The 18,812-nt window shown below is 38.0% G+C and overlaps 1 protein-coding gene across 5 annotated transcripts in view; it reads left to right on the top strand.

Moving 5' to 3' along the window:
* Window positions 1-18,812, top strand: part of LOC125171214 (protein adenylyltransferase SelO-like) — a 36,159-nt gene that overhangs the window by 1,058 nt on the left and 16,289 nt on the right. For 3 of the 5 annotated variants that reach the window (XM_047868422.1, XM_047868423.1, XM_047868421.1), the window contains exons 2-12: window positions 2,911-3,029; window positions 3,661-3,789; window positions 7,102-7,166; window positions 7,251-7,307; window positions 7,399-7,497; window positions 7,687-7,754; window positions 9,532-9,619; window positions 11,167-11,236; window positions 12,519-12,591; window positions 14,215-14,298; window positions 14,996-15,125. In XM_047868422.1, the coding sequence (XP_047724378.1) occupies window positions 2,911-3,029; window positions 3,661-3,789; window positions 7,102-7,166; window positions 7,251-7,307; window positions 7,399-7,497; window positions 7,687-7,754; window positions 9,532-9,619; window positions 11,167-11,236; window positions 12,519-12,591; window positions 14,215-14,298; window positions 14,996-15,125 (982 nt within the window). Of the gene's footprint in view, window positions 1-1,850; window positions 1,995-2,910; window positions 3,030-3,660; window positions 3,790-7,101; window positions 7,167-7,250; window positions 7,308-7,398; window positions 7,498-7,686; window positions 7,755-9,531; window positions 9,620-11,166; window positions 11,237-12,518; window positions 12,592-14,214; window positions 14,299-14,995; window positions 15,126-18,812 lie in introns of all 5 variants that reach the window. The other 2 variants (XM_047868425.1, XM_047868424.1) reach the window with 1 other exon arrangement.

Below are 18,812 nucleotides of genomic sequence, written 5' to 3'. Positions count from 1 at the left end.
CTTATTTAAATAAGCCAATTTTATGATTTTTCCCCCAATCTTGAAAAGTAGTATGTAAAAAATAATGTGAGGTGCTTTACAAATAAAGGTTGTTTATACACATCTGTGGCTTATCTTGATATAGCTCTGTACATTAAATATTCAACAGGTACAATTTGCCATGGTAAAGTGTAGCAATAAATTATTTACAACAATGCTACTACTTAGATACTATCATTTGCCCTTTTTCACACACAGGGAAACATGGAAGAGTTACATGTCTTGCCAAGCTCCCAGATACAGCACTACACCGTTCTGTCAGGCCATTTTCATTTGGAGATTGTTTTCCAGGTTAAAACAAAATATCTGGCTCTTTAAAAAAGAAATTTTATGGCTAAGTATATAGCCTTATGCAAGGCTAAGTTGGGGAAGCGGATGAAATTTGTGAAGGTTTCCAACATTATAGATAGCTAAACTTTTGATGAAGAATAACCCATCAATAGGACATGCAGAATACAAGTAGTTCTTTTGACCCAACTAGGCTAAACATGTGTATAGAAGTTAAAACCACCGAGCTGTGTAAGGAACTGCCAAAGAGCCGACTCTTGTGCACAGGCTAGGAACAACTTGGGTTGTTTTGACTGCACTTCTAGGAATGAAATAACCAGTACTGACTGATATAAATGGAGCAAGTATGTAATTGAAAGCATTTTTGAAGTTATTTTTTCAATGTTGGAAAGTTGACTATACTTTAAGACATTTTCTTTCCACAATGATGATACTGTTCAAAACATTATCTATGGTAGGACCAGGTGTTATACAGCCAAGGAGAGACTGTATACATAATACTATGTACATCTTAACTGTGTCTTGATTCATAATACTGCATGAAAACATCTCATCTTGATGTTATTAGATAAATGATCAATTATCAAGGTGACTGTGGTAAGAACATTTACTGAGAGAAGAGGTTCAAACATAGTTGTGCTGAAAGATTAGCAGTTTTTGTGGATTTCATATTCTTAGGCTAAACTGAATTCTAAAGAATTTAATTTTGGAATTATTGAAATCTCTGAGATGTTAAGATAGAGACTTAATATACATTTGGAATTTTCTCTTGGGTTTGTAGTGTGTGACTGATTATTTGGGTAAAGTGTAGCAAAGGTAAGGAAGGTTTGGGTGCCTCTGAAGCAGCTGGCCTCTTTTTTTCCCTGACCAATGATCACATATGACTGACTAATCAACTACCGTACCAAAATGTGAATCAGTCAGTACAAAATCATGAGTATTAATGAACAGTATATATAGCCTGTGCTCTATTAAAATGTTAGGGCATCATAAAAAATGCATAAATTATAATTTAGTCTATTTCCACACAGTGGATCTCTTAAAAGAGACTCAAATACATTGTTGGATCTTCTACTTTTAATCATATTGTCAGGTTTTCTGTGGCAATGCTGAAATCATTTGTTTTTTGGTTGGCTACCCATTTGTTCCCCATGATGTACCTTCTTTACCACGTATTTAGGGGAAAGTGTAAAGGTTAAATCTGGTCCACATTTGCCTCTTTTTATACTCCTACGGGAAAGATAGATGATCACTCTTATTTCTGTTACAACTTGCCATTTGGTTCACCTAGGCTTGAGTGGGACAAATAAAAGTTATGCCAAACAGTTGAACTGATTGTCCCAATGCCACCTTTCTCTACTGATTACAAATATCATTTTAATTATATAGAGCATTCTTAACATTACTTTGGACTGTTTCTGTGCTTTTCACTGAGTCCCTTTGGTCTTTGCATCTATCTTAACCTTTTAGTTATCTTATTTATTTATTTATTTATTTATTTATTTATTTATTTATTTATTTAGAGCAAGTAGGGGACAGGAGCAAAGGGAATCTTAAGCAGGCTCCACACTTAGAGCAGAGCTCGACCTGGGTCAATCCCCACGACCCTGGGATCATGACCTGAGCCAAAATCAAGAGTCGGATGCTTAACCGACGGAGCCACCCAGGTGCCCCAGCTAATTGTGTTCTTATAATTTATAATATGATAGGAAAACTCCCATTTCTCTCTAAAAAAATAATTTTTATTTTTCAAGATTTACACTTAAGATGATCTGTTTCTTCGGAAAAGCTCTACTGGGATTTTGGCTGGATATCCATATGTTTATTAAATAATTTGACTACACTGACATCTTGATAATATCTCTATCCAGAAACAAAATTTTGTGTCCCCTTGTTTTGTAATTTTAGTAGTACACCTACCGTCTTCTGTTTGTTTTTTTGTTTTAACTGGTTGGTTTTAGGAAAACATTAAGATTTTAAAAATTGAATGTAAAATAAAATATGTTGAGTATCTAAAGCATGTTCAAAGCTCTCTTTTTTTGTACAGCTTTTAAAATAAGGTAGATGTGCTTTACTATGTGTTTTATACATTTAGTAAAACATCTGTTGCCTGGTATTAGAATTTATGTGCATATCTGTTTCCTTCAGTAATTACGATTTTCTGAAGGACAGAAAGAATGTGATTAACTGCCTAATATTTTTTGGTTGGATTCCATTGAATTGGCTGGTACTATAATTGTAAAATTGTAATGCAGCTCACCTCCGCTTTATTTATACATTCTTATTTATAAATATGTTGTGCATCCTGTTGGTCTCCTATAAATGAAAATCCTTGAAGACAGGGTATGTGTCTTGGTTTAAACTTTTGCCATCTCCCATCTTCTTGGGTGGTTCCATCTACTGTATTAGATGAATATTGGATAGCTATGGTTGAAAATGATAGAATAGGCTTTAACCCAAGTGGGAAGAAAATAGCGGTATAAATTAATTTTCCTGAAGAACCATAGCCCTTCTAAGGAATATTAATGCTATGTTTGCAATAAATGAGAACACTGAGTTTTTTGTGTGTTTTTTTTTAATCAGCTGTGTTGCCAGTTGATCCTGTTAAAGAAAATTATGTTCGTAAAGTGAAAAACTGTATTTTTTCAATTGCCGTCCCTACTCCTTTGAAATCAAGAGTACGTCTTGTAGCAGTTTCAAAGGTTAGGCTTGATTTTTTTTCACAACACAGATACTTAATTCACCGTAAATTTTGTCTAAAAAGATGGTCATACTTTTTAGAGTTGAATTGTTAGGTGATAAATGCCTATCTTTGTGTTTAAAATTCACACACACTTGGAGTATGTCATTCTTAGAAATCACTTTTTGCTATTGATTCCTGGAGCTAGTACTCCATTTCATCTTAAAGTTATCTTACAGGAAAATATACTTTTTGGAAGAAGGGGGGTAAGTAAGTTAAATTCTTAAAAATGGGCTCTAATAATAGATTCTAAATTGTTCTCTCATGATACAATTGAATTGGGGAATAGAAATAAGACATTTTCTTTTTTTCTAGTTCCTTTAAAGAATATGAACTAGGAAAAATATTGTTTTACCATGCATCATAAGAAATACATAAAAAATTTTAAACTAAGAACTAATTTTCCTAAATAACGTAAATAATCATATAAAGTACGATACATCTCTCATGGAAAAATATTAATGTACTTTTGGAAGAGCTTCTTTTAATTTTCTTTCTTCCATCAAGTCTCCTTTGTTAAAAATTCTTAAAGGATTACTTAAGTTTGTAAGGCTTTTTTTGTTTGTTTGTTTTCTTGTGTTTTCCTGCCTCAGGAAGTTCTAGAAGATATTTTGGACCTTGATTTATCTGTCTCAGAAACAGATGATTTTATCCAGCTTGTGAGTGGTGAAAAGATAGTATCTGGATCCATTCCATTGGCTCACAGATATGGTGGCCACCAGGTAGGAGTAGCATCTGCATTACTTCCCTTATGTAAATATAAACAGTTGGTGGAAATACTGTCCCATTAATGAAATTACTTTGCATTGATTCCTTTGTTAGTGTATTGAGATGTCAACAAGGTGTTTCTAGAAGAATGTGTCATCCTAAGATGCTCATAATTAGCTGATGTGATTTCTTGCTGTGTTAAAAATAAAACCCAAGTTTCTTTGATGGAATTGAGAAAACCGGGGCAGCACCAATATAAAATTTCTGTGAATTATCGCTAGGTAACTCATTTGGTGAAGTTTTGGCAAGAGATTTAGGTAAAGCAGCACAAAAAGTCAATATAAAATCTCAGAAGGATAAAGAGATTATAGTTTTGCCAGGACAGCTGTACAACAAAGTTTTAGAACTGCTAGAAGCTGCTAGAATTTAATTAGGACTAATTGGGGGTATTATGTATGTTGAAGCAATTAAGAATGTGCCTTCTAGAAATAAGATATTGAAGCAAGTTCAGGGTGTGGTGGTATCTGACTAATTAAAAAAAAAAGAGAGAAGGAACACAGGACTAATTGTTGAACTTGCTGTGACTTTCCTGTGAACCAGATAAGATTAATTTAACACTCTGGGGGGGCCTGGGTGGCTTAGCAGGTTAAGTGTCTGACTTCAGCTCAGGTCATGATCATGGGTTTGAGCCCTGCGTCGGGCTCTGTGCTGACAGCTCAGAGCCTGGAGCCTGCTTTAGATTCTGTGTCTCCCTCTCTCTCTGTCCCTCCCCGGCTTGCACCGACTCCTCTCTCAAAAATAAATAAACGTTAAATTTTTTTTAAATTTAACACTCTGATTGTCCTGAGGCTGGTTTACTCTGGAATAATTTTTAGGAACGGTAACAAAGTGTAATAGGGTGGGAGTAAGGATTAAGTTAGGAAACATGAAAAGTGCTTCCATGATACCTATTATAATAATGATAGTATCAGGCTCTGTCTCTTGGGGGCAGGTAATTCCTTTCAGATTTTTGTTGCTTTCATTCCTCAGTGTCCTAAGAAGCAAAAGCATTATAGAAGCTAAGCTAACACAAGCTTGAGAAGCAAAGTGACATAGACCACTAATTAGAATTGAGAAAGACTTTAAGGGTCATCTGTGACAAACTTGAACCTCAGTGTGTTGATCTGTAATGTGCAAGGGTTGACCAATACCATTCCAGGAGTTGTGAGAAGTGCTGTGGCAAAGAAATCCACTTACTTTAACACTCCATTTTTCAAACATACTTGACTGCAGGGTTTTATTGTGTGCTGTTCTTAAGGAATAATTATTAACATTTTGCTGAACTATGTTTCTCAATTTAGAAACTTCTGGACTATATGATCCTTATGGTTTTGTTTTGTTTTGTTTTGTTTTGTTTAGCTCCCAAATATAGGGATCCCGTGGTTCAAAAAGTCATTCCCCATATAGGTTAAATTTATTAACATTTTGTACCAGTACTCACGTGTACTGTTAAAGTATGAATGCAAACCTTAAGCCCTGCAGAGTTTTGTTAAGCTGTATTTTTTTGTACGTTTACTTTGTAATATAGTAAGTTAGATGAATCTTTTATCAATTTCACATTTCATCTCTTCTTCTCTCTTTATAATTTGAAATTACAAATATTTATAAGGACGGCTTTGTCCTTTTGAACAATAAATGGTTTCTCTTTTATTAACAGAGAATTACCTTCTTATTTCCCCTGACTTCACTCCTGGCTCTGGATTCACCATTCTTTCTACTTCTTTTTCACGGTGTGGCATATACCTAATGTATTGTCAATTTTAGAAATTGCCAAAGCACCTCTCAGATTTGTGCTCTTAGAGGTATTATGTAGCTGAAGTTAATGGTGATCTGTTCCTGGTTAAGATGAAACAATACCAGGTAGATTTTTCTCAATTTCATGTTTTTCTCTCAAAACTATAAACATAGTTTAAATATTTCACAGCTGTTTATAGAACTCCGTTTATGTGCCAGGAGCTATAATGGTGAATGAGACCTGTCCCCTTTGTTCAGATTGTTAATACTCTAGGGGAGGGGACAGATAAAGAAACAAATTCTATAACATCCAATTATAGAACATCAACAAAACATGAAAGGGGTAAGTATAGGAGTTATGGGAATTCACAGAACCACCTTCCTAGTCCCAGAAAGTCAGAGACCACTTTCTGGTGGAAGTGACATGCATGTAGAAAATGGAGTCCTGTCCAAGTTAGCAAATCACCGTTAGCAGTAAAAATAATTACCAACTTAGGAGCACTTGCATATAGTACAAAGCATTTCTTAGCATTCATTCTTACACCTGGCAAGGGTTAGCTCATTTTACAGAAATGAAAGGTCAGCCTCAGTGGGATTAAGTCACTCAAATTTCCATAGGTAGTAAGTGGCATAACTGGGAGTTGGGCAACTGCAAACAGAAAAATTTGGAAACAGTCAATCATGCAAGTTCAAAAGCAATTTTTTGAGTTACAAGTATGTTCCTGATTTCACACTGCATGCATATAATACTGGCAAACCTTCTATGAATAAATTGTTCCTAGTTCATATTCTGGAATTAAATAGATCAATAGATCAGTTCTAAGTATTCTACACCCAACAAGCTTGAGCTCAGCTGTAAGATGATGAAGTTAATTATATGTCTTAAATTTATATTCTTAAAATAAATTTCACTTATGTTTTATTGATTGAATTTCATCTTCACCTTTATTCAAGTTGTTGATTATTATAATCCTAAAAATGCCATTCTCAATTTAAAAAATTCTCAAAAATGTACCTAAAGTACCTAAAACCATCAGAAACAATTTAAAAAAATTAGTGTTTATTTATTTTTGAGATACAGCAAACAGGGGAGGGACAGAGAGAGAGGGAGACACAGAATCCAAAGCAGGCTCCAGTCTCTCAGCTGTCAGCACAGAGCCTGACACGGGGCTTGAACCCATGCACTGCAAGATCATGACCTGAGCCAAAGTTGGATGCTCAACCAACTAAGCCACTCAGACATCCCTCAATTTTTGTAATGTTTATTTTTGAGACAGAGACAGAATGCAAGCGGTGGAGGGTCAAAGAGAGAGGGAAGATAAAGAATCCAAAGCAGGCTCCAGTCTCTGAGCTGTCAGCACAGAGCCTGATGTGGGGCTCGAACTCATGAACCTCAAGATCATGACCTGAGCCAAAAGTCGGACACCTAAATGACTGACCCACCCGGGCACCCCAACCCATTCTCAATTTTGACAAAATAGCTTTGGCTGTAAAATTACTATGAAAGCTTTAAGGGCTAATAAGCATGAATAATTTCCCTTTTTCTCCTTTAGTTTGGGATCTGGGCAGGTCAGCTTGGGGATGGAAGAGCCCATCTTCTTGGAACTTACATGAACAGGTACCACATGTTTTCTGGTGTAGTAGCTTTTCTGCTGAATATTAACATGAATCTTCTAATACTTAGATTTCTTTGCTGTTGAAGGCAGGGTGAAAAGTGGGAGCTCCAATTAAAAGGCTCAGGAAAGACCCCATATTCCCGGTACAGTTTGATATTTTTTTTTAGTCATCTAAATAAAAATTGGTCTTGTCTTAATTACAACTGAATATCTTCTTTGTCTTATTTCCCTGAGAAATGGTGATGGCAGAGCTGTACTTCGTTCCTCAGTGAGAGAATTTTTATGCAGTGAGGCTATGCACTCTCTCAGAATTCCAACCAGCAGAGTTGCAAGGTAAATCCTTTTTCCTCAAAGCTAACTTTCAGGACTGCATCACGTTATCTCCCGACGTGTATCAGTAAAGTGAGCAGACAAATCTCTGGTAGCATGATTTCTCAGTGTTTCTTTTGGTTTTAGGTACTTCTTGGTGGCTTGCCAGCAGCTAAGTGCTAACTTTAATTGTTGGATTCTCTTATGTTTCAGTCTGGTTGTAAGTGACGATGAAGTATGGAGAGATCAGTTCTACAATGGAAACATTGTGAAAGAACGAGGTAACAATGGTTTTTAGGAGACTTACATACAATTAGCCTAAATTCTTAAAGAGTAACCGATACTGGACAGCTCTGTGTCGGGTCTTCTTAAAAGATGGCCCGTGGTTCTTCAAGATGTAATTGCCGCTTTATGATGTTACCATAGAATATCCTTTCTCACATCCTTATGTGCGTAGCCCTTTGGTTTCAAAGAGCAAACATCTGGGAAGTGAACAAAAATGGTTATGGACAGCCAGCAAAGTGTTGCAAAGCCAGGGGGCCAAAGTTCATACGCTCCCTTCTGAGGAGAGACCCTTAGACCTTTCCTCACAGCCTCATTGCTCTTACTTCATGCTCACTTCCAGTCGGTTCCACTAGCTTTTTCCTCAGCCTTTAGTAGGTCAGAAATTAAAAAAATTAGGAAGAGGTGAGAAGTGTGGAAAGGGAAACAGTGAGAGAAACTTGACCCTGAATCTCTGGGCAGGGAGGAGAATTGAAAATCAGTAAGGAATACATTTTATTTCTTTGTTGTTTGCTTATTTTTTAAGTAAGCTCTACGCCCCACGTGGAGCTTGATCTCACTACCCTGAGATCAAGAGTCACATGCTGTACTGACTAAACCAGCCAGGTGCCCTAATAATAAACTCATTTAACAACTTAAACAACAGAGTTATTGAGAGCTGCTGACAGCCCTACATGCTCTCTCGGGTCCTGTGGACGTGACCATATAACAGAGCAGGATTTTTACTGATGTTCTCAATGATTCACTAAGTGCACGTTATATTCTTAATACTTCATGCCTGATATGTTTTGACAAGATTTTCATAAAAAAACAATCTCCCTAAAGTCTTCATGCTTAAAGGAACGAAGGATTATTTATCTTTGAGATTAGGAAGGACTTTAGTAGGGGGAGAAGGGGAGGGGCCCATGGAGTAGGGAAAGAGGGAGCAGCAGGTATTGGATCCTGGCAGAGCAGGATGTTTAGTTGCCTGGGATAGACTTCATCTTGACATCTAAACACATATAAGTACAGCATTCCTTGTGGGAAAAAAAAAAAAAAAACCCGCGAATTCTACTTACTAGTTGTTTTACTACTATAGTCAGGACAGAAGGCTGTGAACACTAACACAAAAATGCATAGACTCACTTTATTTCTTTAGTGTATGCATAAGTTAGAACATACAAAAACATTTATTTATTGAAGTTAATTTTCAATTAGTTACACCAATAGAAGGCACTTGCAGGGACTATGCCACGGAAAGCATTCACAGATTCCCTATTTCAGGATAAGTTACGGGGAAAAGGTCACAACAGAGGAGACTGGGAGTCCCATGTTTGCAGCCTGACTGAGCAGCCTTCGGTGAGGTTGGAGCCTTGGTATTTCTGAAAGTGTTGTGGCTACTGACACTCTGATTCAAGGCTTAAAGAAATAGAGAAAAACCCTTGATCCTTTCTAGGGTATAAATTAGTTTTTTTTCTGATAAATTCAGTTACTGTATTATTTTTTATTAAAATAATTTAAATTTGGAGGCACCTGGTTGGCTCAGTTGTTTGAATGTTTGACTCTTGATTTCAGCTCAGGTCATGATCCCAGGGTCGTGGGATTGAACCCCATGTCAGACTCCACACTGAGCGTGGAGTCTGCTTGAGTTTCTTTCCCTCTCCGTCTTTTTCTCTCTCGTTCAAATAAATAAATAAATAAATAAAAATAAAGTAAATAAAATAATTTAAATTTTAAGAAAACCATATTATGCTATATTTGCATAGTTTAACTTATGCTGAAATGTTTGTTTTTCAGGTGCTGTAGTGCTGCGTGTTGCAAAATCATGGTTTAGAATTGGATCATTAGAAATTTTGGCTCATTATGGTGAACTGGATTTACTAAGGTTAGAAAATGAGGTGTTTTTTTTTTGTTAAATGACAGAAGACAATTAAAAAATGCTTATATACATGCTGTGAAGCTAAAATATCTTTGGTTTTCTTATAAGTAAAACCAAATATTTCAATAAATAATTATTTTTAACGCTATGTGCCTAATATCACGTGGGTTTTCTAGGAAGCTAAAAGAAGTGTGAGACACAGTAGACCCTTTCCCCAAGGAATTTTTAATCTCAAATGCAACTATCAATGTGGGGGTCTGTGCCATTCAGAGACCTAGGTGGAAATGACTCAAACCCCCCCACTTCTGCAGCCTGCAGAGCTTGAAAGATCTCCTTTTAACTTCTGGGATTCCCACGGTTTTGACATGTGTGAGATGCCTGTTTTGCTCTGGGTTGACCCAGACTTGAAACTTAGCCCCTTCAATAGGACAAAAACAGGGGCGCTTAGGTGGTTTAGTCGGTTAAGCGTCTGACTTCGGCTCAGGTCATGATCTCACAGTTCATGAGTTCAAGCCCTGTGTCAGGCTCTGTACTGACAGCTTGGGGCCTGGAGCCTGCCTCAGATTCTGTGTCTCCCTCTCTCTCTGCTCCTCTCCCACTTGCACTCTGTCTTTCTCTCTCAACAAATAAACATTAAAAAAAATAGGACAAAATGAACCAAACAGGAGAATTTACACAAAACATTTAAGAACAGGTGCATCTTAGTGAAGATTTTTCTGCAGGGGAGACAGAGGATTGCTTCAAAAGAGCAAAAGCAATTCTTCCCCTTGCATCATGCAGTACAGCTTCCAGCATTTTCTGATATCTTGGTGCCTGTGATATCTGTGCTTACAAAATTTCATCTTCCTTCAGCAGACTTAGCAAGATGCGTTTTCAGAAAAAATTTCTTCATTTAAGAGGAATTCTGTTTCCTTTTGTTAAGATAACACAGTTTTAAAAACTCATAAAAATTCTCATAGGCAAACTAGAATCATTAGGAATGTGGGTCCTATATTGTAGTTATGAGCTTAATAAATCCAGATTCCACCTGGTCCACCAAGAATATGGAGAGAAAAGACATTGAGGGAAATGAATAAGCAAAACAGAGAAGTCATCACATTGGTCACGAGGGGTCTCTGTGTCTCTTACGTTAGCAAATGTTTACTGAGCTCCTGGTCATCCCTGCTTGTTGAGAGAGTTGTCTATACTCGCTGGGCATTATTTCTAACTTCCCATTTGTTTTTTCGTTCACTTCTGCTTGGATTCTGGGTCTGGGTCTTGTCAGGATTTGCATAGGGTGCAGCATACAGCAGGTGCAGGACATGTACACTGGGTATGTACTGAACTAAGCTGACTCTGTAACATAATCAGATGGAATCTAATCGTATCTTAGAAACACATTTCCAGTTTTAACTGGTGTTGAGGAAAGGTTTCTCTATGGCTGTTTTGGGAGTAAAATCTTATTTCAGTTTTTAAAAATTTAAGCTTGAATCAAATGGCTTCCTGAATGTCAAGGGTGGATTTAGATGGTTTGATACGGAGGCATGCCGATACTCTCCCCTTCTTCTCTCCAGGACATTATTAGACTTCATCATACGGGAGCATTTCCCCTCAGTAGAGGTCGCAGAACCTAACAGATATGTGGTAAGTTTTTAAAGACAAAGGGCGGTATTCGGTCTTCTCTCATTGCTCGTCAACGTCAACGGTTACAACTTATAACTTAAAGAAGTAAAGGTAGGAAAGGAAAAAGAGCACTCTGAACATTTTGTTAGAGGAAGAGAAGGTGAACCACTTCAGAAACAAGACACAGATAAGAAAGTGGTTTTGTGGGACACCTGGGTGGCTCAGTCGGTTGAGTATCCAGCTTCGGCTCAGGTCATGATCTCATGGTTCTTGGGTTTGGCCCCGTGTTGGGCTCTGTGCTGAAAGCTCAGAGCCTGGAGCCTTCTTCGGGTTCTGTGTCTCCCTCTCTCTCTGCTCCTCCCCCGCTTGCACTCTGTCTCTTTCTCTCAAAAATAAATAAACATTAAAAAAAAAGCGGATTTGTTTGAAAGGATCTAGAGAAAAAGAACAGATACTACTGCATCCTGACTCTAGACATTATTTTTTGTGCAGCATTTATAACTTGGTCCTATGTGTTCTTTTCTCACATGTGAGATATATGGATATTTCTATATTAGTCATTCCAAAATACACATAATCCATAACAAGAAAACATGTGATTTTCTTTTCTTTTCTTTTCTTTTCTTTTCTTTTCTTTTCTTTTCTTTTCTTTTCTTTTCTTTCTTTCTTTCTTTCTTTCTTTCTTTCTTTCTTTCTTTCTTTCTTGGTTTATTTATTTATTTTCAGAGACAGTGTGAGCAGGGGAGAGCAGAGAGAAAGGGAGACACAGAATCCCAAGCGGGCTCAAGGCTCTGAGCTGTCAGTACAGAACATGACGTGGGGCTCAAACTCACGAACCATGAGACCATGACTTGAGCCTCAACCGAGAGTCAGATGCTTAACCGACCGAGCCACCCAGGCACTCCTAATTTTCTGTTCTTGTGGAAATGTTTTGATCATTGTACCCTCTTTTACCCTCCTAGCAGTCACAGAGAATGGAATGGCATTATTTTTGTTGGCCATTCGTTTCAAAGTTTAAGAACTCACTTTACTTTTAACTCCCTTGTGCTGAATTCTAATGCTTTCTCTGTTCTTACTGGACGTGGGGAAAGCCTGGCCATAATACTTTGTCTGAGCCATTAGAGATTATTTCTTGCTAATTCCCTCCATTCTTCCATGTTTTTCTTACACCTAGTAATTTCCATTTCTTTAGTTAGGTTTTGGCTCTCTGAATGTTTTCCATGTTCTCCTTGTGACTTACCAGAAGATTCTAAAAGAGTATGCATTCCTGAAAAATCTGACAAATTTCTGAATTTTATTTTAGGATTTCTTCTCTGTTGTGGTATCAGAGACAGCACAACTCATTGCCTTGTGGATGTCTGTTGGTTTTGCTCATGGTAAGTTATCTACTGATGTGTCATTTTTCTGTTGGGGAAGTAGAGGTAATTTGTTGAAGCAGAAGACTTCTTTTTTGTGTGCCTCAAAATATTCCTGCTGATGAGCTTCTTAACATTTATAGCCTATGAATTTGTTTTCAGCAACAGAGAAACAATTTTCTCGTGTTTGAAATGGTTTTGAGTGGAACAGTATACACAAAATAGAGTAGGCATCCTCAATTTGATGAGGATGTTATTACCTGTAAAGCTTTTTAACCTCATGGCTACATGTATTATATTTAGATCTCTTTAAAGCTGTTTTAAAAATCTTAAGTATAAAAGCACTACATGCTTAAGGTAAAGAATTTAAAATATACAGAAGTGAGGGGTGCCTGGATGGCTCAGTCAGTTAAGCGGCTGGCTTCAGCTCAGGTCATGATCTCGTGGTTCGTGGGTTCAAGCCCCGTGTCAGGCTCTGTGTTGGCAGCGTGGAGCCTGGAGCCTGCTTCAGATTCTGTGTCTCCCTTTCTCTTGGCCTCTTTCCCATTCATGCTCTGTCTCTCAAAAACGAATAAACATTAAAAAAATGCTTTAAAATATACAGAAGTGAGTGTGAATTCCATTTTCCAGGGCAATCATTGTTAACCATTTCCTATCAATTCTTTTGGACTGTTTTGGAGGATATTCATAATCTTTGAAAAAAGCAGGCCTGGCTTGTATGTATGAAGCCATCTTGTGTGTGAAGTTGCATAGGGAGGAATATGTCCCTGAACTAAGAATAACTGAAAAACAAATCGTACACTTACTAATGTGTCTAGGTAAATACCAAACGGAATTCCCACATTGCAGAACTTCTTGAAATCTGCTTAGCTTATCACACACATACTCTGTGTATCTCTCTTGGGGTGGTTGGGGTAGGGAGAGCGGGCTCAGCATTTCAGAGTTTTTGCTATTATGAACTCTGCTGCAGTGACTACCATGCAACTGTATCTTTGTATTCTTGAAGGTGACTTTTTGAGGATAGACCCCTAAAGTGGAATGGCTGGGTTAGAGAGTCTGTATAGTTCACGTTTTGTAAACAGAGAAAGGCTGAAACTCTATATTGGACACCGTTGCCAAATATCCTGTATGTAACAGGCTGGTGTATTCATTCCCCGGCTTCTTCCTACCCCAGCCATGGCCTCCCCGGCGTGGGAGGCATACTCTCTCCCCACAGCTGGTGACTGTTACTGGAATGCATAGCCATGTTTTTCCCTTTTCCCATCCTTTGAATATGAATTAATCTTATTCCTTTATTAGCCTCAATTCCATTCCAAGTAACATATATTGTTTAAACAAATCTAGAAATTGAGGATAAGTAAGAAGAATTTTTATTTCTTGGGGCTTTTGTTCCTGCAGTGTTTGAAATCTTTGCAGGGGGTAGGGTATAAAACAAAAGGGTAAATTTAATTTAAAGATATAGTTTTAATATATATTAAGCTATTTGGTATCACCAGTTAAACTTTCAATTAATAATCTAATTTTGCCGCATTTCCAAAACAAATGCATTTCCATTACCTTTTCTATTCTGGATAATTTTATACATTTAAAAATGCTTTATTGTTTTATTACTGTGTTTTCAGAAACTTTTTGTTGTGGTTTCAGGTGTTTGTAATACTGATAACTTCAGTTTGTTATCCATTACAATTGACTATGGTCCATTTGGTTTTATGGAAGCCTATAATCCAGGTAAGAGTGATTTATATGTAAACATATGTATGTTTACACACATATATCTTATTTCACTAAAAAATTATCACAGGTTTATTTTAGATAAACTGTTATAGGTAATACAGTGGTGGGGTAGTAGAGAGAATTGGGTTCACTCATAAAACGTGGTACTTAATCTTCTGGGGCTATACGGATTCAAAAATGAGTCCTTTGTGGTCTGTGCCCTTAAAGAATGACATATTAGAGAAGATGCCAGGGAGGGGAGTGGGGAACATATGTGAGACCAATGCGGGTGTGACTTCGGGCATCTGACCCTTAGCGGCTCTGTGCCCTTGGACAAGTCACTTAACTTGGCACTTTACCAACCTATAAAATGGAGGTAACAGTAACACAATACTTACAAGGAGGGATCCAGGCGGGCTTCGTGGAGGGTGGAGGACATGACTTGAGGTAGAGTTTGAAGTATATGTGTGATCCCCTGAAAATTCTTGCAGGTTAGAACTTGCCTCTTTTAGGCAAATATTCATATTCATATTTAAAAAGAATTTCATGTGTATGGGTAGTAAGTGTTTATGTTACTTTTGAGTTAAATGTTTATAGACAAAGATTTAATAAATATAAATACATGTAATAAATAAAAATTTATTAAGTGTAAATATAAACTTAGAGACAATTATCCCCACTACAAAATGCTAGTGTTTTTTGTTTTCAACAGATTTTGTCCCAAACACATCTGATGATGAAGGAAGATATAAAATAGGAAATCAGGCCAATATTGGGATATTTAATTTAAACAAGTTATTGCAAGCTTTAAACCCAATACTTGATCCTAGGCAAAGGCAGCTGTGAGTAAATCCTAAATCCACTAATTAAATCTGTGTAAAAATATATTTGTATGATGATTTTTTAAAATTTGTTTTTAATGTTTATTTACTTTTGAGAGCGAGAGAGAGAGAGACAGAGCATGAGCAGGGGAGGGGCAGAGAGAGAGGAAGACCCAGAATTGGAAGCAGGCTCCAGGCTCTGAGCTGTCAGCATAGAGCCTGACACGGGCCTTGAACTCACGAACTGTGAGATCATGACCTGAGCCAAAGTCGGAGGCTTAACTGATTGAGCCACCCAGGCACCCCAAATGATCATTTTTTTTGAAAAATAAGAAACATTAAAAGCTTTTAATGTTTATTAAAAATTATTTTTAAATTTATTTGCTCATTTTGAGAGTGACAGAATAAGCAGGAGGGGCAGAGAGAGAGGGAAAGAAGAATCCCAAGCAGGCTCTGCACTGTCAGCATGGAGCCTGATGCGGGGCTCAAACCCATAAAACGCGGTATCATGACCTGAGCCAAAACCAAGAGTCAGACATTCAACAGACTGAGCCACCCAGGCACCCCTAAGGTTTATTTTTGAGATAGAGAGAGAGTGTGTGTGTGCATGAGCAGGGGAGGGCCAGAGAGAGAGGGACAGAGGATCCAAAGCAGGCTCTGCACTGTCAGCACAGAGCCCAATGCAGGGCTCGGGCTCACAAACTGAGATCATGATCTGAGCCAAAGTTGGATGCTTAACTGACCGGGCCTTCCAGGTGCCCCTCACATCCAATTTTCTGTCCTGTCTTCACTGCTGGCTTTTAGCCCCAAAACCAGACAGAAGCAACAGTGTTATATATAATTCTTCACCAGCTCCCACAATCATAGGTCAAATTCCAAAAATAAATCCCTTGTTCTATAGCACCAATAAGCGTTCTGCTTCTCCGACTGTAACTATATACCCAGTGAGAGAAATCTCTGGTATAGTTTATGTATTGACTTTCTTCCATCCATTTCTTTTTGTGCTTCTGACACTCCATTATTTGTATGAATCCTCAATATATTCCCAATTCTTTTATTATTATTATTATTATTTTTACTTATGCTTTCAATTTCTTTGTATTTTTGCATAGTATTTTGTGGTATTTCTTCTAGTTGATTTTCTAGGCCACAAAATCGAGTCTCAGGAGTATCTGTCTTCTCTCTCAATTCATCTACTGAATTTTGTAGTCTGAAACAATATTTTGTAGTTCTAGAATGCCTACTAAAGTATAGTTTGTTCTTGTTAAGTATCTTATTATTATTATTATTATTTTCATATTGTTATCTGTCTCCAAGAGCAGTTCCATCTTACTAAGGGCCAACTGTTCTGTCGTTCCTTCGTTTTTCTTCTCCGTGGGTACGAGCCCACTTTGGTACTGTGTTACTTCCCTTTGCCTCTCTGTTGGGGCTCAGCTCCAGTTATGTGGTGATACACCCTTCATGTGCCAGCAGAGTACGCACAGGCAAGTTTTCAGCTTTCCATTGGGCCTCTGGTAGGCTGCCTCTCTGCTCCCAGCTCTCCTCAGCACCAAGCTAGCATTCTCCCACCTTCTGGGGTAGACAGGTTTTAGCAGGTTTCCTGTAGGCTCGAAGAAGCCAGGGAGCCCACCAACTCTTTCCAGTAGCATATATACAGGTAGGGCCTGCTCTGCTCAGCCATGCTGTACTTCACGAGTGAGGGCCTGCAGTCTTGCCCAGACACTCCAGGCCCCAAGACTCTGTAGCCAGGGGAGAGAGGCTGAATTAGAGCAGGGAGGGGCAGACACCAAAAATTCATTTGAACTGCCATCTTCCTTTGACATCTATCTCTGGTTTAGTCTTTGGGCTTGAATACTCTTAAAAGTGGTTCATTGTGGTTGGGGCGGGGGGTCTTCATTAGAGTACACAGTCCTTCTCTTTCTCCACTTACTCCTATTTGGGGAAGGAAGCGTTAATGATCCGTTTGATGAATATGGGAGAAGAAACTAAACTTGTGAGGCTCCTCCTATTAATACCTCTCTTTTTGGAAAGCTGTCAGTCCAGGGAAAGAGTACATTTTCTGCTTTTTTATATGAAAATTTTATAGGGGTGTGCCCAAGTGGGGGGGAGGTCCATCGTTGTGACTGCTGTTTTAGTAACTGAGTGAGTAAAACTTTCTAATTTAGGCACAATTTGTTAACATGCCTATTTATCCACAGACTTAAGCCATATTCTCCAGACTAGCTTTTGTCAGTGATAAAGCTGAACTTTTAATCACAATCTGACCATTGTGTGATCTCCCATTCTGAATTTAGGCTGAAGAAAAAGTGGTACATGGTTGCCTTTTTAAACAACAGAGTAAATAATAAATAGGCAACTTATTATAAATAAGTAATATTTATACTTAGTTACTCGAAATATCTCCTGTATGTATATCAATAAGCATGAATAATAATCTAAGTATGTTAATAATTACAGAGACTGTTAAAACATTTCTTTTTTTTTTTTAAACAATTTTTTAAATGTTTATTTACTTTTGAGAGAAAGAGAGAGAGAGAGCTGGGGAAGGGGCAGAGAGAAGGAGACACAGAATTGAAGCAGGCTCCAGGCTCTGAGCCATCAGCCCAGAGCCCGACGCGGGGCTCGAACTCAGGGACCATGAGATCGTGACCTGAGCTGAAGTCAGACGCCCAACCAACTGAGCCACCCAGGCGCCCCTGTTAAAACATTTCTTGATATAACCAGTGGACATTCAACTCCTTGAGGGCAGGATCACATTTTAATCATTTGTGTGTCTTTAATGTATTTGCTAGAGATAGAGTATATTTACCTTCTCTCTCTCCCCTGTACTCCCCTAAGTCTAAAACTTACCATTTCCAGTACAACAAGATCACAAATGGATGGCAAACCATATAGTGATTTCATTAATCCTGGGTAGCAAAAAAATTGCTACATTAAAGTTTTATATGCCATCTATGGTTTCCTTAATTAATATATTTTTAAAATGTATTGGTAATACATCACATAGTTCAAAATCAAAGCAACATAAATGTTATTCATTGAACCGTCACTTTTGTCTCCATTAATTTTATATCCCCTTTGCCCTGCAGAGTCCATTTATTCATGAGACAAATACTTATTGAGGTGCCTGTCACTGTTCCAAGTGCCGGGGGGATAGCAGTAAATAAAACAGCACAATAATTGTGTCCTTGTGGTACTTCCTTCTGGTGGGAGAGACAGTCAAACAGAATAAATAAGTTACATAGCCAATTAGAAAGGAGGTAAATACTAAGGAGAAAAATAGAGCAGGGGATAGGGAAGGGTTTGCAGTTTTAAAAGGATAATCAGCATCTCACTGAGCAAAGGCTTGAAGGAGTCACGGGAGCAAGCCACACAGATGCTTGGGGAAGGGTGTTCTGGACAAGGGACTAGCCTGTGCAGAGGCCATTAGTGGGTATGTGGGGTGTTTAAGGGACAACAAGAAGGCCTCTATGGCTGCTTCAGAATGAGTAAGGGGAAGACTTGTATGGGGTGAGCTCAGTAAGGTAAAGAGAGTGGAGCTGCAGGAAGAGTTGAGCTTTTGTATAATTTAAAATACATTTAAGAATATTAAGAAATAGAGGCACCTGGGTGGCTCAGTTGGTTAAGCGACTGACTTGGTTTCAGCCCGGGTCATGATCTCATGGTTTATGAGTTCGGGCCCTACATCCAGCTCCGCAGTGTGACAGT

This window comes from Prionailurus viverrinus, chromosome B4 (assembly GCF_022837055.1).
Source record: "Prionailurus viverrinus isolate Anna chromosome B4, UM_Priviv_1.0, whole genome shotgun sequence".
In the NCBI taxonomy this organism is placed as follows: domain Eukaryota; kingdom Metazoa; phylum Chordata; class Mammalia; order Carnivora; family Felidae; genus Prionailurus; species Prionailurus viverrinus.
The sequence above is the reverse complement of the archived record's forward strand: the minus strand, read 5'-3'. Positions and strand labels throughout refer to the sequence as shown.